The following is a 27,335-nucleotide window of genomic DNA, read 5'->3' on the forward strand; positions in this document are numbered from 1 at the left end:
CCTATGATATCTGATGGCAAAACCAAAAAGTATGTGAATTATGCTAAGTATGCTAATTAGCAAGCTTAAAACTCAAAATTGAGCTTGGTAAACAAAATATTTGAATTCAGCACCCTCAAATTGTGTGAAATAGCCCCTTTACTTTTCCTCAAATTTGCCAACAGGACTTTTTCTGAACGTTTGTTAACTATCTGCTCTCCCTCTACTATACATGTATTGGATTTCTTCTTGGAGTTCTATGATATGGTATTTTACATGGACGTATCAAAATAAAAAGAAAACAAGAAGCAAAAAATTACGTTACAGCTAAGTTAAACTCTGTGCTCGATTAGTTACGCATACACTACATCTCCGCTCAACTACTCGTCCTGAGTTGGCCAAGAGGGGTATCTTAGCCTTCTCTCTGAATTGTTGAATTACTAGCTAATGCTAGCGCCGTGTTTTTGCTTTACCTGCCTAGCATATTTAGACGAACAATCTCCTCGTTTTAAGACAATGTTGTAAATATTTATTTACATTGAATTAGTCAGCAGGGAACGTAAAATATTATGCAGTTCCAGATATATGGAAAACAATAACAGTCCAACAACAAGCTGGACTGGCTAACTACCAGGTTAGCATGAACGCTAACGTTAGTTAGCTACGCCTACGATGAATAATTTCAACAGTCGGACTGGTAAAAAAGGTGAGCCACAACAAATCTTCAACACAACAAAGATTACAGTACATTAATATATACATGCATCATTAAAATCAACATGGCACAAATAGCATTGAATGACGAATCAATGTTATACGACGGCTAACGTTAACGTTACACCTTCCCATCGAACTGGTGTTTTAACGAAAGCTAATGATAGCCAGCTAAAGTTAGCTAGCGATAGTGCGAACTATTTAGCTTGAGTCGTTATTTAGGTAGGCAATCGTCAAGACTATTGTTACTATGTCACATATTTTCACAAATGATTTTTACATGCTGAATGAGTTGGAGAGATGGTATGGCTTGCGGGCCACTGCGTGTTTTGTTTGTTTGACTATTTAAACCTAGCAAGTCCCGGCCCTTTAGCAAAATTTAGAATCTACTTTGGTTTTATTATGATTTTATTTTCTTGGCAAAATGCAGCAGCCAGATGTAACAGTGCTGACGTGGGGAGACAGATCAACTAACATTACGTAAGGGTCGTGTAACTATAAGACTGTTAACGTTACTGTTACAGTTTGTCCATCGCTCCATTTTGATTAGCTAACGTTACATTTGATTAGCTATGTTGCACCCCAGTTAAATCCTTTTTTTGGGGGAATTCAAGTTGTAATCCCCATAACATTTCCCTTAACTAACTCACAATCTGTAAGTTCGCAAAGAGAAATTGAACAACTCGATGATGTGCAATGGTATAAGAAATGCTGATAAAACAAGGCGGAACAGTATCGCTTTATTGTAGACGTCAGATTGGAAGAGAGGGCAAACCACAAAGATTCTGGCTAGTTTTTCTTCGAGTTGATGGAAACAGAATTACACAATGATCATCAGTGTTTGGACATATGCCTGTCTTGGACATAAAATAAGGCCTTCTGTCTTGGTTTAAATTAATGTGGCTGAGCCTGCCAAGGATTCATGCGCTTTCCCACTCGATGTTCTCTCGTGGTACTCTTTTGTTCCATATGAAACCAAATTCTTGCGATGTAAATGTACCCCCACAAACGGACCCACAGTAGAACTCTTTGTGCATGTCATATTTCACCCTGTTCCAGAAGATGATTTCCTATGTCTCTCAGAGATTACCGTTTCAGAGATGTGGCTTTGCCCATATAGGCCTGTGCCAGTTATTTTTAGGATCTAGACGTAGCTATTCTGAAACTTTAATTTGAGGAGTACTGCAGAATCCTCATCATGCTCTCACCAACTCATTGTGGCCCTCTGACTATTGGGCTGGCAGCCCAGAGAATGTGTGGCTAGACGCTGCAGACTCACTGACCAGCCTGAGTGGGAGGAAGTACCCTGAGCACCATGGCGACGCGGAACAGGAACTCCGTGCAGATCCTGTTGGGACGGGAGAGAGGTGCCACGGTGTTGGGCTCGCAACGCTTTCTGCAGCAGTTGGTGGAAGAGAGGACTCGATGGATGAAATGGCAAAGCCAGGTACTAAGCTCCCATCCCAACTGTCATCTCTTCAATTGGCCAAGCATGTTACCAGATGTGCACTATGAGTCGGTCCACACCTAGAGTGATCAGAGGGCAGACCCGTGGAAGCCAGGGTTCTGTCAGTTTCTGTAGTTTCTGTTGAATCCCTTGGAAGCTCTGGGTAAGTTAGTGTCTGCAGGTTAGTGTTAGTGGTTAATTTAGTAAATTACTGTCTGTAGCTCTGGGTAAGTTAGTGTCTGCAGGGATAAATGACATTTGTGTCACTTGGGGTTGCAAATGTGTAAGAAGATGCTTTGTGGCTATGGTGAGGGGTAGGATGAGTGGGGTGGATAAGGTGGGTGGAAGGGATATATAGATAGATACTGTATTCATCCAGAGGGAAATTTTAGGCATCCAGTAGCTTATAAGCAACCATAACACAACAAACACACACACTGTATGTCTCACATACATACAGTGCAATACCTTTGCTTATTATTAAATATTAACTATGACTATGAAAAGAAACAAGTATGAACAAGAAAAATAATATACTAATATTATATAATAGGGAATAAGTTATAAAATGTAGATGTTATGACCACAGTCCAGATTATGTAGGAGGGCTAATATACAGTTGTCTGTAAGACAGTCAGGTGTAAGTGATATAAGGGTAGGGGCTGAGAGAGACACGCTAATGCTGAAAAGTCCATTTCTCCCCTCCCCTTTTGTGTGGTATTGAAAAGTTGGATGGTCCAGGGGTGAAGGGTAGAATGAGTAGGGTGGGTAGGAGTGGTGGAAGGGGTAGATTGAGTGGGGTGGGAGGGGTAGGATGAGTAGGGTGGGTAGGAGGGGTAGGATGAGGAATGCCACATTTCCTTAGTAAAAGGTCTCCGCTCCTTCTAAGGTGACCTCCTGTTTAGTGTCTTCGGCTTAGTTCATACACAGACTATTCAGTCCTGAGTTATTATATCTAGTGCGAATGACACTAAGGATAGAGAGACAGTGCAGCCCCGTGCTGGATGCCAAGCACTAGATCAAAGGTCTAAAGAGCCAGACACTGAGATGAGGGCGTTCGGGCAGCAGGTGTGTAATAATCTGCATAATATCTGTGTGGACGACACAGCACAGGGCCCCGACCCAGGGGGCTGTGCCCAGCTAGACATGTGTAAGATGTGTACTTTATTGTTGTCTGTGTGAGATGTGTGTTTTATGACTGTATGAGAGAGATGTGTGCTTTTTGATCATGTTTGTGAGGTGTGTTTTAGGACTGTGTGTGTGTGTATGTGTACAGACGTGAGCTTTATGTGTGTGTTTTTCTGAGTGCGTGCTGATCTGAGTGTGTGTGTGTGTGTGTACATGACATGTGGGCTTTATGGATCTCTGATTGTATCCGAGTGCATGGTGATCTGAGTGGCATTAGAGGAGTGAAACAGGCAAGATCCGATCCTAATACCAGGTGTGGGTGTGTGCATGTGTTAGCAATGTGCAATTGTTCTGAGAGATATTTAATTTGCAGTATAATTTTTTCGAAAGTAAAGCTTCAGTTTAGTATTCCAAATTTCACTTTAAGTTGGGCCACTTCTGATTGGTGAGCAAGCCTAATACATGAGAAGCACAGCACTCCTGTTAGGTGTGCTTCACTGTCTCTCTCACAAGGAGGATGACTTGAATATAAACTTAATAGTGACCAGATTAACCACTGGGAGAGAGTGGCGTGCTGCCCAAGTCTGTGTGTGAGATGTGTGCTTTATGAGTTGTGTGTGTTTGTGTATGTGTGTGTTTTTGCGAGAGATGTGTATTTTAGGATGTGTGTGTGTGAGATATGTCCTTTACTGTATGACTTTGTGTGTGTGTGTGTGTGTGTGTGTGTGTGTGAGTGAGTGAGAGATGTGTACTTTATGACGTGTGTGATGTGTGCTTTATGTATGTGTGTGTGAGTGAGATGTGTGCTTTATGACTGTGTGTGTCTGTGTGAAATGTGTGCTTTATGACTGTGTGTGTCTGTGTGAAATGTGTGCTTGATGACTGTGTGTGAGGTGTGTGCTTTATGACTGTGTCTGTGTGAAATGTGTGCTTGATGACTGTGTGTCTGTGTGAAATGTGTGCTTGATGACTGTGTGTGAGGTGTGTGCTTTATGACTGTGTGTGTCTGTGTGAAATGTGTGCTTGATGACTGTGTGCGAGATGTGAGGTGTGTGCTTTATGTCTGTGTTAAATGTGTGCTTGATGACTGTGTGTGTGCTTTATGACTGTGTGTGTCTGTGTGAGATGTGTGCTTGATGACTGTGTGTGAGGTGTGTGCTTTATGACTGTGTGTGTGAGATGTGTGCTTGATGACTGTGTGTGATGTGTGCTTTATTACTATTCCTGGCATTGTGTGTCTCCACAGAAGGTGGAGTTGCCGGACAGTCCTCGCTCAACATTCCTACTGGCCTTTAGTCCAGACAGGTAGGCATGATGGACACACACACACACACACAAAACAAGGAATCTGCTGGCCTCTCTGACTCTCACTGACTGACACTCTCTCACATACACACATACATGTACGTATCCACACACACACACATGATTAGTGGTATGCTGAGCGTAAAGCCAGAAGTGTGTTTAAATTTGACACAGTGGCGAACGATCCTGTTGGACTTTTTTTCTTTGAACTTTTACATATATACTTTTTTAATCGTAAAATTGTTGTTTGTTTAAACTCTAAACAAAATGGCCAACACCAAGTCAATTGACACAAACCTTTGCCTGTGCTTGGTGAATATGGTGAACACACCTCTGTGTTTAGACTCAACATCCCTCTGATCCGGTTTGGTAGTTGTGGGGTCTTTCAACTGGTTTGGTAATTGGGGTTCGGTAGCTCACCCCCCATGCCCCCTTAGCCTCCACCACTCATATTATCTGTGATATCTGTCCTGTTGTTGTTATTATCAACATAATGGATTCACATACTGTCATATCCCGAATATAAGATGCATCCTGTAAATAAACCTAATTTGTGCGTTAACTGCAGTCTATTTTAGAATACTGCATTCTATTTTAGATTACTGAATTCTGTCACAAAATGACAACAATCCAAGTGATTCTCTGCATCAATTGATCTGAGCCTTTTTTGTGGACCCTGCTAGTCCAAGGTTTACAGTTTTCATCTAGTCTTCCAGTCTCAATGGAGTGGGCAATCATCCGGAAACTTCTAGTTTTTAGCGTTAGCATTTAAACCCTTCCTGGTTCGCTAAGGATCTCTGGGAAAAATGAATGGGAAAATAAAGTGTGAGTGGAGGAAGCAGCAGTAGAAAACCCTGTATTTGGGAAAGGACGCTGTTTCTAGAGATAATACAGCTCTGGGAAAGAAAGACCACTGCACATTTTTCTGCCTACCGTTGCTGAGTGGCATTCGAATTTGTTGACGGTCATATTCAAATTTGCAGTGGTCTCTTAATTTTGAACATGACTGCCAGCTCATTCGAATTTCACTCAGCAACCATAGGATGACATCAGAAAAATGTTCAGTGGTCTCCTCATTTTTTTCCAGAGCTGTATACACCCACAGTAAACTGGTGGTCTCTCTGACTCTCTCACACACATACACACACAAACACAGACACATACACACACAAACACATACACACACAGACACGCAAAAAGAAAAAAACAAACACGTGCTGGTGTTTCATCCCTCTCCCTCACAGGAAACTGATGGCCTCCACTCACGTGAACCACAACATTTACATCACGGAGGTGCAGACTGGGAAGTGTCTGCATTCTTTGGTCGGCCATCGTAGGACGCCCTGGTGCGTGACCTTTCACCCCACCATCCCAGGCCTAGTGGCCTCTGGCTGCCTCGATGGAGAGGTCCGCATCTGGGACCTACATGTGAGTCAGCCTTGACATCCGCGCGCACGCACCCACACACGCACATGCATTCACACACTCTGACTTACACATTGCCTTACACACACACACACTCAAACTCACTCACACTGGCTTACACACTCACTCACTTATACACTGGCTTACACACACTCACTCACACACTGGCTTACTTACACACACACTCACTTACTCGCTGGCCTACACACACACTCACTTACTCGCTGGCCTACACACACATTCACTTACAAACTCGCTTACACACACATTCACTTACAAACTCGCTTTCAACTGGCTTATAAACTCTCATTCAGACTTGTCACTCAAGCATGTCACCTACACACGCATTCAGGCTGCCGCTTACACACACACAGATTACACACATATCCAGAGCTGATCCAGTGATTGTTGCGCTGTGTGTGTGTGTGTGTGTGTCAGGGTGGGAGCGAGAGCTGGTTCACAGAGAACGATGTGGCCATCGCCTCCCTGGCGTTCCACCCCACCGCTCAGCTCCTGCTCATCGCCACCAACAACGAGATCCACTTCTGGGACTGGAGCCGGCCAGAGCCATTTGCTGTGGTCAAAACGGCCAGCGAGATGGAGAGAGTCAGGTGTGTGTGTGTGTCGTGTGTGTCCTGTGACTATGCACCAGTAGGGCACTGAGGACACTAGTGAATTAGTCACATTCACATTTTTCCAGCTGTTGTTTTAGCCTCTGCATTGCCTTTAAAATACAGAAATAATGGGATCTAACTGTTGTCTTTAGACTGGTGAGATTTGATCCTCTCGGCCACAACCTTTTGACTGCTATAGTGAACCCATCCAGTCAACAGGTGAGTGCGTGTGTGTGTGTCTGTGTCTGTGTCTGTCTGTCTGTCTCTGTGTGTGAAACTGAAGAAGGAAGGGTTGGATTTGATTACAATGCAGGCTACTTCCAAATACTGTTTCCATGCACCTTCCCTGGTTGTAACTATTTTCATGAGAACTCGAAGACATTTAAATGCCTAAATATTGCAGATGGGTAATTGATGGTATCCAAAGTGTTTTGGACTCAAGCCCCAATGTTCATTTCCCATTTTAATCTGGCATTACTCATGTCTCTGAAATGCAGGACACTTACAGCACGCTTTTCGGTGCCTCACGCTTTTTTCACGTCAGTTGTGAATCGTGCAGATCCAAAGAGTTTTTTTTTTGGGGGGAGGGGGGGGTGTCTGATCATCTGGGATGCTTTCCGGCGACTCTAGCTTTTTCACGTCATCTACCGCAGGCTACCAGAGGAACCAGAGTGTGCTGCCATCTGACTGATCATCCAGAACCATACAATAATAAAATTAGGCTATTCCGCCTGTCAATAACGAAGTTCGAACTAGACAGTAACCGACAAATTTTTTTTTTTATGTAACCTAGGCCTAGTATGTTATGTGGGAATTGCAAGAAAACTAGTGAAAACAATTCCTTACTTTAACCACGCAATTGCGTGTGTCATTTATTAAAATGGTAGGAAAACTGAATCAAAGACGGCACCGTCCATCAACAAAAACAGCACGGAGTTAAACGTAATTTTAAGTCCCAGACATTAAAGGGACAGCGATCACTCCAGACATAGGCCTACACCACGAGTGATGAACGTGAAATGCTTTGAGCAGCCAACTAAACACTGCATTTAGATGACAATAGAACCACTCTAATCTAGCTAATGGTAAAGTATATAGCATTCACTTTTTAAGCATTCAATAGCCTAATGGAAACTTGTTTAGTCAGTTAAATTGTTCTCATAAAAGGAACAGCAGGTCTACAGAATATTCCAAATAGGCTAATTTCCTTTCACTTCTACTTCTACTGCAACATATGAGTTTAAACCATGTTTAACTACCTGATTCCACAGTCAATGTTCAGTATTTGGCTTGCAAGTAAACTACCAGTGCTTTTTCAAAGTTCTCAATGTCTTGTTTTAAATGTCAGGGCCCTCGGAAGTCTACCAATGAAGTGTGGAGATACATTGAGCCTCGTAAATGGGTGTAAAACAGTGATTTATTTGCATGGCTAGCCCGATGCCGAAGCACCACTATTGAAAAAGCTGTTGGTAGCATCGGCTAACTAGCGCCAGATTTTGGAGTGCAGGGGACAAGCCGAGATTGGCTATGAGACATACGTTCACACTCGGTATCATGTTTCAATACACTTTAGGTCAGTATCACACCGGAATTCTCCTTTAAACCTATAAGTTAAGTTAAGATAAGATAAGTTGTGTTTCTCTCTTTTTTCACCACACGTGTGTTTGCATCCCTGTAAATGACCAGTCTGCCCTTCCGTGTGTGCGTGAGTTTAATACGTGTGTGTGTGTGTGTTCTTGCGTGCCTACGTGTGATGGATATTTGTAGTAGGCTGTTGCTGAGCCGTCTGTTCCCCCTGTTAGAATGAAGAGGATTCGGAGGCGTCGATGGACGGCCTGGAGATGCCGTTGCCACGTCAGCGCTCTGTGCGCTCGCCCCCCGTGCGTCGCACGCCCATTCTGCACAACTTCCTGCATATGCTGTCGCCCCGCTCCCAAGTGCCCCTGCCCTCAGATATGCCCCGCAGGGGCTCCGAGGGGCGCGACCTGCCCTCTATGCCCCTGTTCCAGTACCCCTCCCGGGCGCCCCCCGGTGCCCCTGCCCCCACTCCAGGCTGCACGCGCCACCTAGACTCCGTGTGCTACTGCGGACGCTGCACCTCTGGCGCCCCCTACCTGTCGGTTACGGGCCAGAACCCTCAGACCCAGACTCAGCCCGCGCCCCCCCAGCCCGTCCCCTTCAGCTTCACGCCACGCTTCTCCATCGAGCCGCAGCCCTCGCCCGCCCCCGGGGCCCCCGAGAGGCCCTCGGCCTTCAGCAGCGTGCACAGCAGCGCAGAGGGGCCCTTCGTCGCGCACGCGGCCGCGGGGTCCGAGCCCTGGGGGCGGGAGGCGGAGGGCGTTTTCCCCCCGAGGACCAGCGCGTCGTCCTCGTCCCCGTCGCCGGTGCCGGGCCTGCGTCCGGCGGAGGCCTCGTCCTCGTCCAGCGCGCCCATCTACACGTCGGCCAGCGAGGGTCGCGGACCGCCGGCAGCCTCGGGCGCGGAGGCGGCCGCCTCGCTCAGGCCCGGCCACGGCACCAGCAGCGGGCACCACCCCTTCTACGACGGTGGCGCGCGCAGCCAGAGCCCCGCCTCCATCCGCAACGTGCTGCAGTGCAACCTGAGCCGCTACTTCATGGAGTACGAGCGCATGCAGGACGGCGAGCGCCTGGCCCGGGGGGGCGGCCTGGCTGCGGCCGGTAACCGAGAGGCCATGCAGCAGCTGCTTAGCAACAATAACCATGGCGGCGAGGGCGCGGGCACCAGCGGCGAGGCGGAGAGACCCGGCCCGTCCCACTACCAGCCCCCCGGCCCCACCCCCACCCCCGCCCCCCACGCCCACGCCAGCCTGAACCGCTGCCGCTCCTGCCACAACCTGCTGACCTATAACCACGACACGCAGCGCTGGGAGCGCTCCGGCCCCTCGTCCTCGTCCACGCAGGACTCCGTGGCCTCCGCGTCCCCCGGCCCCTCCTCCTCCTCGTCCGCCTGGCCGCTCTCGCTCTCGGCGCCGGGAGGCTCGCAGGATGCCCCTCCCCCTGAAGGGGCGGCGTTGCAGCCTGGCGAGCCGACCTTTGACCCCCAGCAGCCGGCGGAGGTGCGTCACGTGGTGCCGCGGGAGGCTCCGCTGGGCCTGCAGTGTCTGGTGTACAGCCAGGACCGTCGGCAACGCGAACGCGAGCGGGAACGTGCCCGACCCCCCCTGCCCCCCCCACTGCTGTCCCGCAGGCCTGTGGAGCCCGCTGCCCAGGACGCCTTAAACCAGGAAGTGCCTGTGGAGCCGCCCGACGAGGACTCTTTACGCAGGTGAGCACCTCACAAACCTCACCTCAGGGAGCCGGGGCGGGGGGGCGGGGTGAGTGTGTGAGTGCATGTGGGTGCCCACATAGGTGCGTGTGTGTTGGTGCTTGTGTGCGTGTGTGCGTGTGTGTGTGTGTGTGTGTTTGCTCCTGCTGAACTGTGTGTGCGTATGTGTGAGTGCATGTGGGTGCCCACATAGGTGCGTGTGTGTTGGTGCGTGCGTGTGTGTGTGTGTGTGTGTTTGCTGCTGCTGAACTGTGTGTCTGCATATGTGTGAGTGGATGTGGGTGCACACATACAGTACCAGTCAGAAGTTTGGACACACCTACTCACTAACATTAACTAACATTATAAGATGTTGTAAGAATAAGTGTATGTGTAGGATGAATAGTATGAAGAGCAGTAAAATATGGCTATGTATAAGTGTAATTACAGTATGTACAAATTATAGATAAATAATAGAACATTATGGGTGGGAATAATTATAGTATAAATAATATAACACAGATAGGGTAGTGAATTGTCCGGGGGGGTTGGGGAGAGTTTAATCTAGTCTATTTGGTAGCCTACTAGAGTTATTTCTCTGTGACAATTCTGTACGTTCATCTGCTTTGCTGTTTTATTTTGAATCTCCCCTGGTGGGGAAGACTATCAAATGGCTTTTAAAATTGGCCCACCATGTAGTGCCATTGGAAGTCCAGTGAAGCCGAGCGTCTATGGGGTTTTTGATGTATCGTGTCGTCACAGCAATGTATTAGGGGTGCGAAATCACGATAGATGACCGGCAAAGCCTTATTGCTGAACGAACTAGCCATGAAGTTGAACACGTTTTTAGCATGTTCTAATTGGAAGGGTAGGCTAATGTAATACAGTATTATTTGATGCAATTTTTCGTAATATTTTAGAGGAGGCTGAGCTTCCCTATGTAGTCTTAGAGCAATCGCCTCTGGTGTGTGTATGCTCCTGCTGAATTGTGTGTGTCTGCTGTGAGCAGTAATGTGTGTGTGTGTATGTGTGTATGCTCCTGCTAAACTGTGTGTGTCTGCTGTGAGCAGTAATGTGTGTGTGTGTGTATGCTCCTGCTGAACTGTGTGTGTCTGCTGTGAGCAGTAATGTGTGTGTGTGTGTGTGTGTGTACTGTGCTCCTGCTGAACTGTGTGTGTCTGCTGTGAGCAGTAATGTGTGTGTGTGTATGCTCCTGCTGAACTGTGTGTGTCTGCTGTGAGCAGGCGGCTGCTGGAGTCCTCCATCATCTCTCTGTCCCGCTACGACATGACAGGATCTCGGGATCACCCCATCTACCCCGACCCTGCCAGGTAACCACACCCCCCACCCGTGAGTGTGTGTGTGTGTGTGTGTGTGTGTGTGTTTTGGACATTTTCACTTAGGGGTGTAAAATTGTTTATATTATATTATAATTGTTTGTGTGTGATTCAGGTGAATCTAAGTATTTGTGTGTGTGTGTGTGTGATCCAGCTGACTTTGTATATTGATGTGTGTGTGTGTGTGTGTGTGATGCAGGTTGTCTCCGGCTGCCTACTACGCTCAGCGGATGATCCAGTACCTCTCTCGGCGGGACAGCATCCGCCAGCGCTCTCTGCAGAACCGCCTTCGCACGCTCTCGTCATCGTCGGACAGCCAGGTCCCCAGCCCTACCGCTGCCATGGAGACGGCCGACGTGGACTACGAGGAGCTGGAGTGAGTTTTCAGCTCGGCTGCCATCCCCAAACCACATCAGATCAGCATGCCTCACCCGGGCACAGCATTCTCTAACCACACCATCTGCTTTCGTGTGTGTGTGTGTGTGTGTGTGTGTGTGTGTGTGTGTGTGTGTGCCCCCGCGCTATAGGGACCCTGGGGACAGGACAAGGCACAGAATGCCTCGGAACACCCGAATGTCTGCGCCATCTCTCGGCCGCTTTGTTCCACGGTCAGTAAGAGTGTGTGTGTGTGTGTGTGTAGCCTGTGTTCAGATTGAGCGGGGTGTGTGTATGTAGCAGCCTGTGTTCAGATTGAGCGGGGTGTGTGTATGTAGCAGCCTGTGTTCAGATTGAGCGGGGCCTGTCTTTGTGTGTGTGCGGCCTGTATTCAAATTGAGCAGGTGCTGTTGGTGTGTGTGTGTGTGTGTGTGTGTGTGTGTGTGTGTAGCCTGTGTTCAAAATTGAGCAGGTGCTGTGTGTGTACCCTGTGTTCGGGTTGAGCAGGTGCTAGTGTGTGTGTGTGTGTGTAGCCTGTGTTCAGGTGCTGTTGATGTGTGTGTGTGTGTGTGTGTGTGTGTGTGTGTGTGTGTAACAGTGCGGTCTATGCCCTGTAGGAGATTTCTCTTCCCGGAGTACCTGCCTTATGGGATCTTCCACGAGCGCAGCCAGGGGGGCGTGGCCACACACTCCTCCATCAACCGCGTGCTGGCAGGTGGGGCTCGGGCAGGGTGGGGTAGGTGCAGTCAGCTCACACACACACACACATACGTTCTCTCTCACTGGCAGGTGGGGATCGGACAGGGTGGGGTAGATGGAGTCAGCACTGAAGAAGCTGTTTATTTGATTAAAATGTTTTGATTTTGGATGTGTTGAATGGAAACTGCAACAACAAGGACCGCATATGGCAACAGATCGTTAGGTTTTAGTAGACTGGGAAGGCCAAAGAAAAAAGGTGAGTTTTGAGCCTGGCCTTAAAAGCAAAGATGGAGGGGGCATTTTTAATGACCAGGGACAATTTGTTCACAGCCGTGGCGCCACAACAGCAAAGGCTTGGTCACCTTTTTGTTAAAGCCGTGGCCAGGGCACGTGGAGGAGAGCTTTGTCTGCAGATCTGAGTGACCTTGGGTCTTGGTGGTGATGGATGAGGTCAGTAATGTAACTTGGGGCCTGCCCATTTACAGCCTTAAAAACAATCAATAGGACCTTGAACTGTACTCCGGAGCAGGAAGCCGATGCAGAGAAGCCAGGATTGGAGAAATTTGTTTGCCTCTTTGTGCCCATCCGCACAGATGTCGCAGCTCACATCGTTACAATGTGTCACGTGTAAATGTGAGGTGTAGGTGCTCAGTCAGGATTCCTCACCATAGCGACGCTTTGCTTTGGCAGGGGCATCCATCGGGGACGGACAGTCTGCTGTGGCCAGCAACATCGCCAGCACCACTTACCGGCTGCAGTGGTGGGACTTCACCAAGTTTGACCTACCTGAAATCAGCAATGGTAAAAACTCCAACACGTCCTAACACCTAACCTGAACCCTAACTTGCCTCAACCCCAAACACCAGCAACACCACCTAACACCTAACCTGAACCCTAAACTGCCTCAGCCCCAAACACCAGCAACAACACCTAACCTAAACCCTAACTAGCCTCAACCCCAAACACCAGCAACACCACCTAACCTGAACCCTAACTAGCCTCAACCCCAAACACCAGCAACACCACCTAACCTGAACCCTAACTAGCCTCTATAAGACACATGGCACAGTTCAGCCTGCTAACCCAAACCCTGAAACACATGGCTCAGTTCCTCCCAAGTAGTTTCAGACTGAACTGAAATATTGACAGCTGAATAATGATGAATGTGTGTGTGTGTAGGCTCGGTGAATGTGCTGGTTCCACAGTGTAAGATCTATAATGATGCGAGCTGTGACATCTCTGCGGACGGGCAGTTGCTGGCGGTCTTCATTCCCAGCAGCCAGCGAGACTTCCCCGACGAGGGCATCCTGGCCGTCTACTCGCTCGCCCCACACAACCTCGGGGAGCGCCTCTACACCAAGCGCTTTGGTGAGTTCCACACTGTTACTGATCGACACCAAGCGCTTCAGTGAGTCCCACACTGTTACTGATCTACACCAAGCGCTTCAGTGAGTTCCACACTTACTGATCTACACCAAGAGCTTTAGTGAGTCCCACAACTAATCTACACCAAGCGCTTCAGTGACTCCCACACTGTTACTGATCTACACCAAGCGCTTCAGTGAGTTCCACTGTTGCTACTGTAGTGGTTAGCTGAGGCAGCCTGCCGCTCTGTAACTCCATCCTCTCTCTGCAGGTCTCTCTGTAACTCCATGTTTTCTGCTCCCCAGGTCCCAACGCCATCTCCGTCAGCCTGTCTCCCATGGGCTGCTACGTCATGGTGGGCCTGGCCTCCCGCAGGATCCTGCTGCACCCAGCCACTGACCACATGGTGGCGCAAGTGTTCCGCCTACAGCAGCCTCACGGAGGGGAGGCCTCCATCAGGGTGAGTGGACAGCACTGTCAGAATACAGAACACCACAGCAATGCGCTTAATATACTCGCCATTCCTGACCTGTCGTGCGACAATGTGACGTCACAGGAATGCCGTAACTATTTATAGTCGCTAGTCGACACTAGTTGCCGAATTCTGCAACCAGTCAACACTAGTTGCAGTATTCTCCTGAACAGAGGTGTCGCTGTTGTGAAAAGGCTTTTGCTACCTACTTTACACCATAGAAGAAGAAATGTAAACCGTTTTCTGACACCATTTTGACAGCATTGGCGTCAATGCCAGTAGTAAACTAGCCTCTGTGATGATACTTCGGTTGCTGCTCTTCACAACTAGGAGACATTACCATAGTTTCCAAGGTGTGTGCAGCTAGCTGGCTGGCGCTGAGAGATGAGTTTGTGTAATTTCCTAAAGTGGAAAGGTTTTTTTTTTTCAGGTCTTAGCAGATATCCGTTGGTTGTAAATAAATCTCTTTGTTACCTTTTGCTGGATTATTATGTCCCTGAGTCCTAGTGCTTTCCACTTAAGTCCCTGTGTTGCAACTCTCGCTGGTAACTTCATTAACTTATCTAACAAACTATTATAAATTCATGACTGTTGAAGTTCGTTGAATTTGAACGTGGAGATGTAATCAAGCATACAGAGCAGAGGGACAGTGAGCAGCAGCAGCTGGTGGAGAGTGTAGCCTAGTTGAGGCTTCATAATGGCAAGAACTCGATGGAGGAGCAGGTGTGTGGGACATGCCATGCTGACAATGATGATTATGATGACTTGTTAACTGCGATAATATAATGGTATGGTAATAATAACATAAAGCCATCACCCACTGCTGTGATCACAATAACAAATAACGCAACATAAGTTTTCCAAATGAATGACTTGCAAATCCGGGAAGCAAAAGAGTGTCAAATCGATGTTAATTGTTGGTCAGATTTATCAGTTTCCGTTAGATGCCCAAAATTCAACATCGATGGCATGAGTGGTTGGTCTCTCAAAGTAGAGCGTCGAAAGGGTTCTATATCGAAAGGGTTCCCTTACTAAAGATGGGTTATAAGACTGTAGACTGACGGAAATGTAGGCTACAAAACGTCAAGTCATATTCATGCACAAGGCAACTAACCTATAACCATACGATAGGCTACTGAAAGACATGAAAGGGAATGAGTTCATGTAGCTCTACTGTTATTAAATATTTCCAGGAACAAGCATTAAAATTGCCCTGTTTATTTTGTGTTTCAGTTGTCCTATAGTGTTAACTAACTGGTATAAAGTACAATAAGGTCTACCACAATCTAGGTAATTTAGCTCTTTATACATAGTCATTTTTGGTACAATCAATTGCATTGTAAACTTAGTTTAAATGTATTGAATAATTTGAAATGATACTTCTAGCAGAAACTCTTCTTTCATAATTGATTGCATACTTAAATATGGACATGATGTGCTCCATGGCTGCCTCTGATCAGTCAGAGTGATAGCCAGTGAGGCCTACATTTGTCCACTGTCAGTGCTCCACGACTAGCCTGACGAGCCAGACCCACATTGAAATGTAGGGTCTGGGCACTCACCGTTGGCAGTGTTCAGTCCGAGGGGCGGGATAATCGGTTGTCTTTCAAATTCCCTCTGCACGCAATAGAACAGCGCTACAACTCATGAGTCCCATGCGTTTTCCCACCAGCGGAGCTAGTTGGCTTGTTTTGTAACTCCAGTTTTGCCAACTTAAAAAAAGCTTAACTCGTGTCACGCTGTTCACCAACAGCAACATCCATCTTTGTTTTCAAGTAGCAAGGAATTCAAGCCAAACAGTTGCAACAAGCCAAACAGTTGCAACTCTGCCATCAATCATTATGGTAAGCCCGCCTAACATCTCTATGCACGATGTGATTGGCCCTATCAAAGTTTATTTTTTCCAGCTCACAAGCCAACAGAGAGTTGCTAGACTAGCCCGGGCAGCAAATTAAATTTGCTGCCGCTGGGGTGCGTCTAGATTTCTAGGCTAAACCACGACACTTAGTTGAAAATATATGTTTCCGACCGATTTGAGGGCTGCTTGGGCCAAATATGCCAGGGCCGATTTTTCTTTTTTTTTTTTTTTTTTTTTTTCTTGTACCCAACCCCAACCACTTACAGCACAGCAACCCCATCCAGCCCTAACCCCATGGCTCTGCTGCCAGGTTTTGATCTGCCGGAGTGGCAGTGTGCCGACCAGCCAGTTTGTGCCTCACGCCTCAGTAACTGATTTCAGTTTCAGAGATATTTGATGGTGTAGCGCCGGCTCACAGCAACAGCAGCCAAGCTGATCTGATTCAGAACGCTCTGCTGCTCTGTCGCCATGCTGATTATACACACACACACACACACACACACACACACACACAAATTCAAACTCATTGTTGAAAAGGAAAGACCTTATTAGTGGCCTGTTATAGTCCGTCTGGCAGGCACCTGCTCCAGCCATGGGCGGGGATGAGGGGGCAGACAATGGCATCTCATTTAGAAGGAGCCAAATGACCCCGCTGCCCCCCGCGTCCATCACGGGCATCCGGACACGGACCACTGCTGTGGGCAGGGTCAGTCTACACCGGACCCCCCTCTCCCCCCAACAGCCAGCCCACAGGCATCTCCTCTCTCTCTGTGATCTTGTTTGTCAGTTTTTAATGTGTTAAAGGGAGCTTGCTACATGTAGAGCCTTACAGGTGTCCCTTTTGAGCAGGCCGGCCCAATGAGGTGTGATCTGTGTGTTGTGTTGTGCTACGAGGAGTTTAATGTGGTCTATCCCATGTTGAGATGTGTTGCGTTGTGTTGCAGATGGCGTTTAACGTGGTCTATCCCATGGGGCCCGACCAGAGGCGGCACGTCAGCATCAATTCAGCTCGATGGCTTCCAGAGCCAGGAATGGGCCTCGCCTACGGGACCAACAAGGGAGATCTGGTCATCTGCCGACCTGTGTGAGTCTCTCTCTCTCTCTCTCTCTCTCTCTCTCTCTCTCTCTCTCTCTCTCTCTCTCTCTCTCTCTCTCTCTCTCTCTCTCTCTCTCTCACATACACACACACACACTCTCTCATATACATACAGTCATGTGTTCGTAGCTGGTAGTGTTAGTAATCCAGTGGTACGGTAGTGATGGTAACTGGATGAAACGATTACTTGAATATTTCGATTACAAAAAATGATAAAATGGAAAATTCTCTGCCTCAGAGCTTCTCTTAATTCCTATCACGTGCGTTATGTGGCCTGCTCAGCTCAGGGATTATTGTTTCACACGGACTGTTATTACTGACGCACACACCACTTTCAGAATTAAGTTGGTACGATGACAGAGAGCAAAGAAACTGTCCGTAAAAGGAAGAGAATGTCCCAAGTTTTGGGATCATTTCAAACTTTGAAAAGAAGACAAGGTGCAATGTGTCCACTGCAAAGCAGAACTGGCGTACCACAACAGCACGCGACGATGATTCAACATCTGAGCCGAAAGTATCCAATATTGGCCACCACTACAAAACGAAGATGAAAGTTAATGTTTTTACAATAAAGAAGGCTACATCAATACAAAATGTGGAGTGAAACTGGACAGGCCATAATGACTTCTCACTAGTTCTACTTATTGTTAAATTGCAATGTGAGTGGCAGCCAGCGTGGGAGGATACGTAGACAGGATAATTTAAAAGACCACTGCAACTCACTGATTCTTGAGATAAGGGACAAAACCACTCTCTAAGTCTTCCAACACTTTTTAAAATCCTACTTAATTCAAAGTCGCTATGTGTATAGGTACAGGTCTTTGCTACAAAAACATTAAGGGGAACAGGTTTTATATTAAAACACTTTTTATAAAATTGGACATTTATTCACTTAAAGGTGCTCTAAGCGATGCTGGGTAACGTCACTTCTGTTGACTTTTAAACAAAACAGAGCTAGCTCGTTATTTCCTCCCGCTCCCTCCCGTGCAATTGAAACTCTCCTAAACGCGCATCTCTTCTGTGATTTGCTGGAACAGTTTGTTATGTTTGTTATGTTTTTTTTACAGTGTATTCAGGACACAGACAGCTAGCGGTTGGTTAGGTGATGTTTGCAGTAAGTGACATAAAATGTTTTAGCCTAAAAAACGCGTGGCATCGTTTAGAGCACCTTTAATCATTCAACTCTTGTCAGACACAACAAAATGTATTTTATGTTAACTTGATCAATTCATAAAGACTAACATTTTTAGTGTTTAATAATGTTGTGTGCTAGCAGAGTTATGTAGTAAAATTCATTCTAAACTATTTTGTTATGATTTTACACTATTTTGGAAAACCCCATTTTGAAATACATAAATTTTGTATACCGGTATTCATCTTTAATATTAAAGTGTAATTCCAGAGAAAATTGATCCAAGGTTTTCTGCATTAAAACACATCAAATAAGCCGTGGAAACCGTATTTTTCGTTGATCAACCACTATAGAGCTTGCTACGGTATACGCTACAGCCCCAAATAGCAAACAGTGGATTAGCTAAGGGCCATGAGTGAAACGTTTCCCAAATAGCATTTTTTAACCAGTAATATTGTTCAAAACAACATCAAACCTCGCCAGTAGCTTGCTCAGGGTCCCTATACATAAAACGAAGCACCAACAACGTAGTTAGCGAACCCGGAGTCTATCCAGCAGGCGTAAGGCACAGGGCTTTAATAAGGAGTCATCACACATACTGTACATAATGAGTGAGGGGTCACTAATTATTAATAAGGGTAAATAAAGATGGAAGAGAACCAACAAAGCAGAATAGTACTTCAAAATACTATTGAAGATAAGACTGACTTTTTAAGTGTATTGTGACAAGCACCCATGTAGTTTAGTGAATTTATATTATTGTGTGTGTGTGTGTGTGTGTACCATTACAGGGACTACCGCAGTGATGGAGAGGGTCCAACAGAGCAGGTTTCAGAGTCTTCTGCCTTTTCCCTCAACAACAGCCCCGGCACTAGCAGAGGCAGAGCTGCCGACAGGCCAGGGTGAGTCCAGCCCCTCGTAGTCATGAAGTGGGCCGGTTTGGTTGTTTATGGGACAGGTCGAACAGATCATGTTTATTGTTTGTTTGTGGGACAGGTTGAGCAGATCATGTTTATAGTTTGTTTGTCAGACAGGTTGAGCAGATAAAGTTAATTGTTTTTTTGTTTGTTTGTTTGTGGGGCAGGTCGAGCAGGGCCATACTGCGGCTGGACAGGGACATGGGTCTAATGGACGCCATTGGCCTGCAGCCTCGTCACCCAGCAACCACCGCGACCTCTGTTAACTCTCAGGGCACGCAAACGCCGACACCCTCGCTGCAGAACGCCCAGACCCAGACGGACCGTGACCCCCAGCAGCCAGGAACCTCCCAGGCCAGCCACAACCAAGCAGTCCAGGCCAGCCACAGCCAAGCAGTTCAGGGTGAGTCCACCTAATCATTGTCCATTCTAGTAAACATCAGAACCTCTTAGAACCTCTCTATAGTATAGCCAGTGAGTATAGTGTGGAGTTGCTGATTATAGAGGAGTTGATGAGTATTGTATAGCTAGTGAGTATACTGTGGAGTTGGTGATTAAGGAGGAGTTGATGAGTATTGTATAGCTAGTGAGTATAGAGGAGAGGTGCAGTGTGGAGTATAGTGTGGAGTTGATGAGTATTGTATAGCTAGTGAGTATAGAGGAGAGGTGCAGTGTGGAGTATAGTGTGGAGTTGATGAGTACAGTATAGCTAGTGAGTATAGTGTGGAGTTGATGAGTACAGTATAGCTAGTGAGTATAGTGTGGAGTTGATGAGTATAGTATAGCTAGTGAGTATAGTGTGGAGTTGATGAGTATAGTATAGCTAGTGAGTATAGTGTGGAGTTGATGAGTATAGTATAGCTAGTGAGTATAGTGTGGAGTTGATGAGTATAGTATAGCTAGAGAGTATAGTGGAGTTGAGGAGCATAGTGGTGGAGTTGATGAGTAAGTGTTGAAACATTGTACTTGTACATTGTAAAACATTAAATTGCACTGAGAGCAAAGAAGACAATGGCCCTCATTTATCAACCGAGCGTAGAAACGATGGTTATGTATGTAACCGTGGTTCTATGAATTTCGGATGGGTGCTTTCAGCACCTGGATTTCCATCACATGCACGTGCAGGTCGAGTGTTTATATCAACAAAGTCACTCGTGACATGGGTGACGCATGACCCCGTCCCGGTACTTAAGAAGCGCTCTCCCCGGAAGTGACCTCTTGGCAATCTTCTCGTCCGCCTTCCGAGTGACTGCCAAGCTCTGGCAGTCATCCGAAATTCATAGAACCACGGTTACATACGTAACCATCGTTCTATTTCATTTCTACTGACCGCCAGAGGCGGTGCTTTCAGCACCTGGATGACAAATACCAACAGGGTCACGAGGAAGATCTACATACCCTTTTAATGGCTTGAGAGGGCGGCTGTGGCTACGAGGTTCGTGGCCACATTGACCCTATAAAACCTTGCAAATGTGCAAGTCGATGCCCATGAGTGGGACTCCGCGTAGTGCTGCCCATGACTCAGCTACACTCCGAGTTGAGTGACCACGAACGCAAGGTGGAAGCGTAAGCCACTATCAGAGTAGGCATAGCTGATGGCCTCCACGATCCACTTGGATAGCCGTTGCTTGGACAAAGCCAGCCCCCGCACTTGTCCTTTGTGGCAGATAAATAATGAACAGTGTTTCCGCTAGATTTTTTGTGGCGGCAGTAATTTACCTTCGGTACTACGAGCAGTCGTTGTTTTTTTAATGCGTCGATTCGCGATTGAGTGTACATGTAATGTAACAGCGGTGTCTTCGCTGAGACGTCCTCTCTCCTGTTTAATTTTTGCTGTTGTTGCAAGCAAGCTTATAGACTATGATATGGGAAATACTTTATACTATCAGCTTCAGAAATGAATGGGTTTTCCTTGGCCTGTGCTACACCTTTCCACCAAGTGCGAAAATTGTAGTTTTTGCGATGTTGACAAACATGCGTAGCACATGGAAGCTCTTGATAGCACATGTCACTAACGTCTATAAAAACAATATATTTATGGAATAAAACTAGACGGGCACCTCGGATTAGCATTGCTGTTTGTTCTTAAACTGCAATTTTCAGCAGCCAGCGGGGGGCATTTAGCCTACTATGCTTCCGGACAATATTTTGCGTCTCCCCTAATTCTGAAGCAGTGGCACTGCTAAATGAAGAGGAAACACTGAGAAGAAAGTTAATGCTTTAAATAAGCTACATCAATACAATATATATGAACTGAAACTGGACGGGCCATAATAACCTCTGACTAGTTTAGGCTACTTATTGTTAAAATGCAATGCGAGCGGCAGCCAGCAGGGGAGGATATGTCGCAGGATTATTTAAAAAGCAAATGTGCGTCTGCCCTGATTCTGATACCATGGCGGTATTAATTAAATGTGGGGGGCCGCCATGCTGAAATAAACGTAGAGGAAACACTGATGAATCTGACTGTCGGAGGGCAGCGGTCTTTTCAATATAGGCTTTCAATTCTCGGACTGGGCATAGAAGAATGTCACCTTGCCCCAGTTCCTCCCCCTGAGCTGGGGGCTCGAATGCTCCCAGACTGAGCGGCTGGTTAGCGTACGTTGCAGAGAAGGTTTTGGGTAAAAATGCCGGGTTCGGCCACATGGTCACCCCTGTGCCGTCGGAACTCCATTGTAGGCACTCCCGGCTGAAAGACAGCGCGTGTAGCTCCCCCACTCTCTTCGCCGATGACATGGGTTGGAGAAAAGCAGTCTTCAAAGACAACCATTTTAATCCTGACCTCCCCAGAGGTTTGAACGGGTGCCAACACAGTGCCTTCAGTACCAGCGGCAAGTCCCAGGAAGGTATTCTCCTTCTTTGAGGGGGCCTCAGTCGCTGAGCACCCTTGAGAAAACGGGTCACCAGACAGAATGGGATCCCACTGTAACTCCCTCTACCTTGTTATGCCTAGCTGATATTGCAGCTATGTACACCTTGATAGTGGATGCCGCCAGTCCGTCATCAAACCGTGATTGTAGAAAACTGAAGATAGCTGGTATTGGGCAACGTGTTGGCTCCTGTCCATGTTCTTGGCACCATTGTATAAAAAGCTTCCACCTATTAGCGTAAAGCGCATTAGTGGAGGGTGCCCGTGAGTTGTGGATAGTCCGTACCACTGCAGGGTCACCCTTCAGAGGCCACACCCAAAGTTGCAAAAGTTGGGTTCGGATGCCAGATCCGGAAACCCAGCTGAGAGAGGAGGTCTGTGTGCATAGGGAGACGCCAAGGCTGTCCGTCCAGCAGGCTGTATAGCACCGGGAACCAGACTCTCCCTGGCCACCTGGGGGCTACAAGCAGCACTTAGTGGCCCTCCCGGAGAATCCTCTAGTATTAGCGGGAGTGGGGGGAATGCATATAGGAGCTGCTGGGGCCACCCATGCGCCAGTGCATCCTGGCCCAAGGGGCTTGTTGACTCCCTGAGTGAGAACCAGAGGGGGCAGTGTGTCGTGGCTTGAGAGGTGAAAAGATCCACCTCCGCTCTGCCATATTGTTGTGCACCACTTCTAGGTTCAGCCTCCATTCCCCTGGATCGGGGTGTTGTCTGGACAAGGAGTCCGCTGTGACATTCTGTGTGCCTGGGATGTGCATTCCCCTCAGGCTCAATAGCTGAGGGTAGGCCCATGAGAGTAGCTGCTGAATCAGCCTCAGGGACGCTAGAGACCTTGTGCTCCCCTGGTGGTTGATATGGTAAACCACTGACATGTTGTCCATCCTTATAAGGACGTGTCTCCCTGCTAGGACTGGCAGGAAATGCTCGAGAGCAAGAGTGACTGCCTGTTGCTCCAACACATTTATGTGTTGTTCCCTCTGTCGAAGTCCCATGTGCCTTGGGCAGTTTTGCACTGCCAAACAGCCCCCCATCCGGCCAGGGATGCGTCGCTCTCTACCACTTCTCTGCGAGAAGGTATGACCCCCCTAAATGAATCCCGGCGGTCAGGAATGAACGCTTCTTCCATGGCTGTAACCCTTTTAAGCAAATGCAGTTTGTGCCTTTGGTGTTTCGGATGCAACACTAGCCTGATCATCCATATTTGGAGAGGCCTCAAAGAAAGGAGGCCCAGGGGGACTACGGAAGAGGCTGCTGTAAGCATGCCCAGCAGTGCCTGAAAGGACCTGAGCGTCAGAGCTCGGCCTCTCCTGAATCGCACTATGCGGAGGAGAATCTCGTCTACCCGCCTCTGAGATGGGGTTGCCCTCATTGCCTGCGAGTCCAGTTCGATTCTAATGAACACCGTCTGCTGGCTGGGGATTAGGGAGCTCTTCTCGAAATTCACAGTGAGCCCTAGCCTGGTAACATGAGCGACTAGCAGGGCTGAGTCCCTTAGTGCCTGTCTGGGAACAGAGAAGCCAATCGTCTAGGAAAGGAAGGCTGCGCATACCTCTCCCTTGAAGTGGAGCCAGGGTGCCAGAGAGATTTCAAATGGCAGGACCTGGAACTGGTAAGACCTCCCCTCGAAAGCGAAGCGGAGGAATTGCCTGTGGTGAAGTGCAATTGGAATATGAAAATATGCATCTTTCAGGTCTATGGTTGTAAACCAGACCTGACCTTGATCTATTCTAATTTAGATCAAGAGTTGGTCATAATTTAGATCATGAGTAGGGGTGTAATGATTGGGTGAGTATAGTGCTGGAGTGGGTGAGTATAGTGCTGGAGTGGATGAGTATGGTGTAGCTAGTGAGTATGTGGTCAAAATGACTTCAAGACAACTGGTGTGAGACTGCAGCTTTATTCACGTAACAATCCCACATATCTGGGTGAAGCCAGCTCTTATACCCTTAACACACACACACACACACACACACACACACACACACACACATGGAAAATCACAAGAAACTTCCCTCCAACAATGATCCATCCATCCAGTTAGTTACAAAACCCCTTAACCTTCTAATGGCCTAGGCTATGTTTGTGTCCTTGGGGTGAAGACAATCAGATACCCTTCAGCAAACAGTCTTTTCACTCTGGAAATTTCCACAGAGGGAGACTTTGGATGACACAGGGGTTATCTTAACATTCCTAAGTTAAATTATGTTATACCATGGTCTAGGTTGAAAAGGGTGTCGTTTAAAAAGTGATATACTACACCTATAAAAAGACGTTCCGTTCGAATTGCCTGATGACAGTTCTAAATCACTGTGCTGGCTCAAACGCTAGTTGGTAACCAAGGCAGCATTATCAACAATCAACTTATCAACGTTCCACAGCGTTGCGATAAAGAGCTGAAAAAACTAACGATTTTAGCTCTAAAACTCATTTAGTCTTGATAATTGATTTCATATTTATTTATTTCGTAAGTGACCATGGTATAAACGGGATAATGCCCTTCGATGCGTCCATTATCTGAAATAAATGGACTTCGCGTCGGACAGTTCACGCCTCTGCGTCGTCCATTTATTTCTGATTATGGACACCTCGTCGGGCATTATCCCTTACATAACCAGATTTCACTACGTGTGTGTGTGTGTGTGTGTGTGTGTGTGTGTGTGTGTGTATATAAGCAATATATATATATATATATATATACACACACACACACACACGTTATACTAACTGTAGTTACATATAGTACATATAATAGTACACGTGGTACTGAACATTTCATTCAGTGAGAAGCATATAAAAATGATCCCACAAGTACAGTGGAGTGGGTGAGTATAGTGGTGGAGTGGGTGAGTATAGAGTGGGTGAGTATAGTGGTGGAGTGGGTGAGTATAGTGGTGGAGTGTAGTGGATCTCTAACCTCTACTCTGGCCTGCAGTGGAGAGTGTGGAGATTCAGACCCAGAGTGGCTCACAGCCCGACGCCAGCACTGACGTAACCACGGAGGTGACCTCTGACCCTCCAGCACAGGAACCAGCTTCACAGGACACCTCTGCACAGACCAGTGGTCCCACCACTAACCATGGTAACCATCCTCTCGCATTAACAACGCCTGCCGGCAGCAGACGCAATAGCCACCCCGTTGCCGTAGCTACAGCTTCACCTGCACTGCTGACTGTGTTCCCCGTGTCCTTCGCAGGTCCAGACGGCTCCGCAGAGACGAGTGCGGGAGGAGGAGCCCCCGACGGTGTCGGGTCAGTGGTGGAGCCGGCCGGGGGCGTGGCCGGAGGGGAGGACGCGCTGGCGCGGCTGCGGAGGCTGATGGCGGAGGGCGGCATGACGGCCGTTGTGCAGCGTGAGCAGAGCACCACGATGGCCTCCATGGGCGGCTTCGGCAACGACATCATCGTCAGCCACCGCATCCACCGCGGCTCGCAGACCGGCGCCTCCACCTCCGCACACCTGCTCCTGCAGCCCCGCCACCAACGCCCAGCGCACCCACCGCACGCTGCCCCGCTGCGCAGCGCCAGCCCCCAGCACGCCGGCCCGCTGTCTCCGCTGGGGCGCCGCAGGAGGCTGGAGCCTGTGGACATGGAGGACGTGTTTGAGGAGAGGAGCGCAGACGCCCCACCGCCCCACCGCCTGTTCAGCTCCAACAACAACAACAACAACAATGGAGGCAGCGGCAGCGGCGGCCCGGGAGACCAGTACAGCAGATAGTGCCCCCCAGCCCACATCACAGCGCCCTCAGTGGGGAGGAGGTGTTACAGCAGATAGGGCCCTCCAGCCCCCCAGCCCACATCACAGCGCCCCCAGTGGGGAGGAGGTGGTGGCACGGCTGGCCTTGGCACCCTGAGCGTCCCATGCCCCCCCTGATTTACCCCCGACTCCACAACCAATCAGTCTGCCCCCCCATGCTGCACCTTCAGGGCGGGACTGGGGCGCCCCCTGGGTCCTGCAGACAGCAGAGGCATTCCAGAGAGAGAAAGGGCTTTACTTGAAGACATCTCACTCTCTTTCTGTCTGGCTCTGTCTCTCTTTCTCTTTCCTTCTCTCTCTCTCTCTCACGCTGAGCAAGTGTCTGTTATGCTCTTGAGGAACTCTGAGGTCCCTTGGCGCCTCTGGAGTTCTCTTCATCTCCGATCAGCACTGGTGCCATTTTGATTTTAACGGCTTGTGCCCGGATGCCCCTGGCTCGTCTGAGCTGGGAGCCTGTGTGTGTTTTTAAGTTTTGAGGACATGGTTACCCCTCCTGGATGGAGAGTGAGTTCTGCCTGGTTTGTCTTCTGTCTTGGTGTTTCCTTGCAAGTGTGTTTTAAACTGATAAGACAGAATGCATAAAATATGAACGAAAATGTCGGAAAACGGATGAGTGTTGTCAACTGATGCAACCTATCCTCTGCTGTGCTACAGGGGCTGTGTGTGTGTGTGTGTGTGTGTGTGTGTGTGTGTGTGTGGACTGCAGTGGAAGCGCTGACTAATTTGACGCAAACATGAATATTGTAAAGTAAGATAAGCTGGACTCTGAGGAGGCACAATAACACACACTCACACACACCGCCCGGAGTGTCCCACTCAAAGCACCTCCAGTGGTCAGTACAGTTTGGGATTCCCTTGAAGAAAACTGAGAATCATGCAATGGGAGACACACACACACACACACACACACACACACACACACACACACACACACACACACACACATACATACATACATACATACACACAGACACACACACACACACAGGTGCTGGCATACTGCGCCACCAAAAACGCAGAGCTCCATCTCAGGATGGGGCTGTGTGTGTGTGCAGCTGCAGTCTGTTCTTCTCTCTGTCCTGTTTCTGCGTGTGTATGTTTGACAGATGACCTGTAACTGTCACTACATTTAACACGTTTGTGTTTTAGGACCTCCTGTCCAGTCTGCGTTTGTGTGTGTATGTTAGGACCTCCTTCTCTTTGCAGAAAGAGTGTGTGTATGTGTGTGTCTGTCTCTGTGTGTATGCGCACATGTGTCTGTGTCTGTGTGTGTGTGTGTGTGTGTTAGGACCTCCATCTCTCTGCAGAAAGAGTGTTTGTGTGTGTGTGTGTATGCGTGTGTGTGTGTGTGTTAGGACCTCCTTCTCTCTGCAGAAAGTGTGTGTGTGTGTGTGTTAGGAAAGAGTGTGTGTGTGTGAGGAGAGAGGATATGCACCTCTCTCTGCTGAGGTGTGGGGCTAGAACAGTACCTACTTGAAAAAGCCCATTTCAGCTGTGTGTGTGTGTGTTGCTCCTGCGCCAAGGCATACTAACAGGAAAAGCACTGATGAAGAGTGTGTGTGTGTGTGTGTGTGAGAGAGAG

General features: G+C 48.0%; 1 protein-coding gene across 2 annotated transcripts; it reads left to right on the plus strand.

The window, feature by feature from the left end:
- The first annotated feature begins 358 nt into the window (after nucleotides 1-358).
- Nucleotides 359-26,702, plus strand: ambra1b (autophagy/beclin-1 regulator 1b). 2 transcript variants are annotated; one of them, XM_042109333.1, is made up of 19 exons: nucleotides 359-685; nucleotides 1,938-2,140; nucleotides 4,515-4,573; nucleotides 5,818-6,001; nucleotides 6,437-6,609; nucleotides 6,765-6,831; nucleotides 8,415-9,898; nucleotides 11,122-11,208; nucleotides 11,414-11,590; nucleotides 11,742-11,822; nucleotides 12,207-12,304; nucleotides 12,979-13,089; nucleotides 13,468-13,656; nucleotides 13,959-14,113; nucleotides 16,928-17,067; nucleotides 19,003-19,113; nucleotides 19,296-19,531; nucleotides 24,933-25,079; nucleotides 25,194-26,702. In XM_042109333.1, the coding sequence occupies exons 2-19, from the start codon at nucleotides 2,009-2,011 to the stop codon at nucleotides 25,712-25,714; spliced, it is 4,152 nt and encodes a 1,383-aa protein (XP_041965267.1). In that variant the 5' UTR covers nucleotides 359-685; nucleotides 1,938-2,008; the 3' UTR covers nucleotides 25,715-26,702. The 2 variants fall into 2 exon arrangements, with proteins under 2 accessions (XP_041965267.1, XP_041965265.1); XM_042109331.1 differs by having other exon boundaries at nucleotides 359-684; nucleotides 1,936-2,140; nucleotides 12,207-12,325.
- The last annotated feature ends 633 nt before the right edge of the window (nucleotides 26,703-27,335 follow it).

This window comes from Alosa sapidissima, chromosome 11 (genome assembly GCF_018492685.1).
Source record: "Alosa sapidissima isolate fAloSap1 chromosome 11, fAloSap1.pri, whole genome shotgun sequence".
Taxonomy (NCBI): Eukaryota; Metazoa; Chordata; class Actinopteri; order Clupeiformes; family Clupeidae; genus Alosa; species Alosa sapidissima.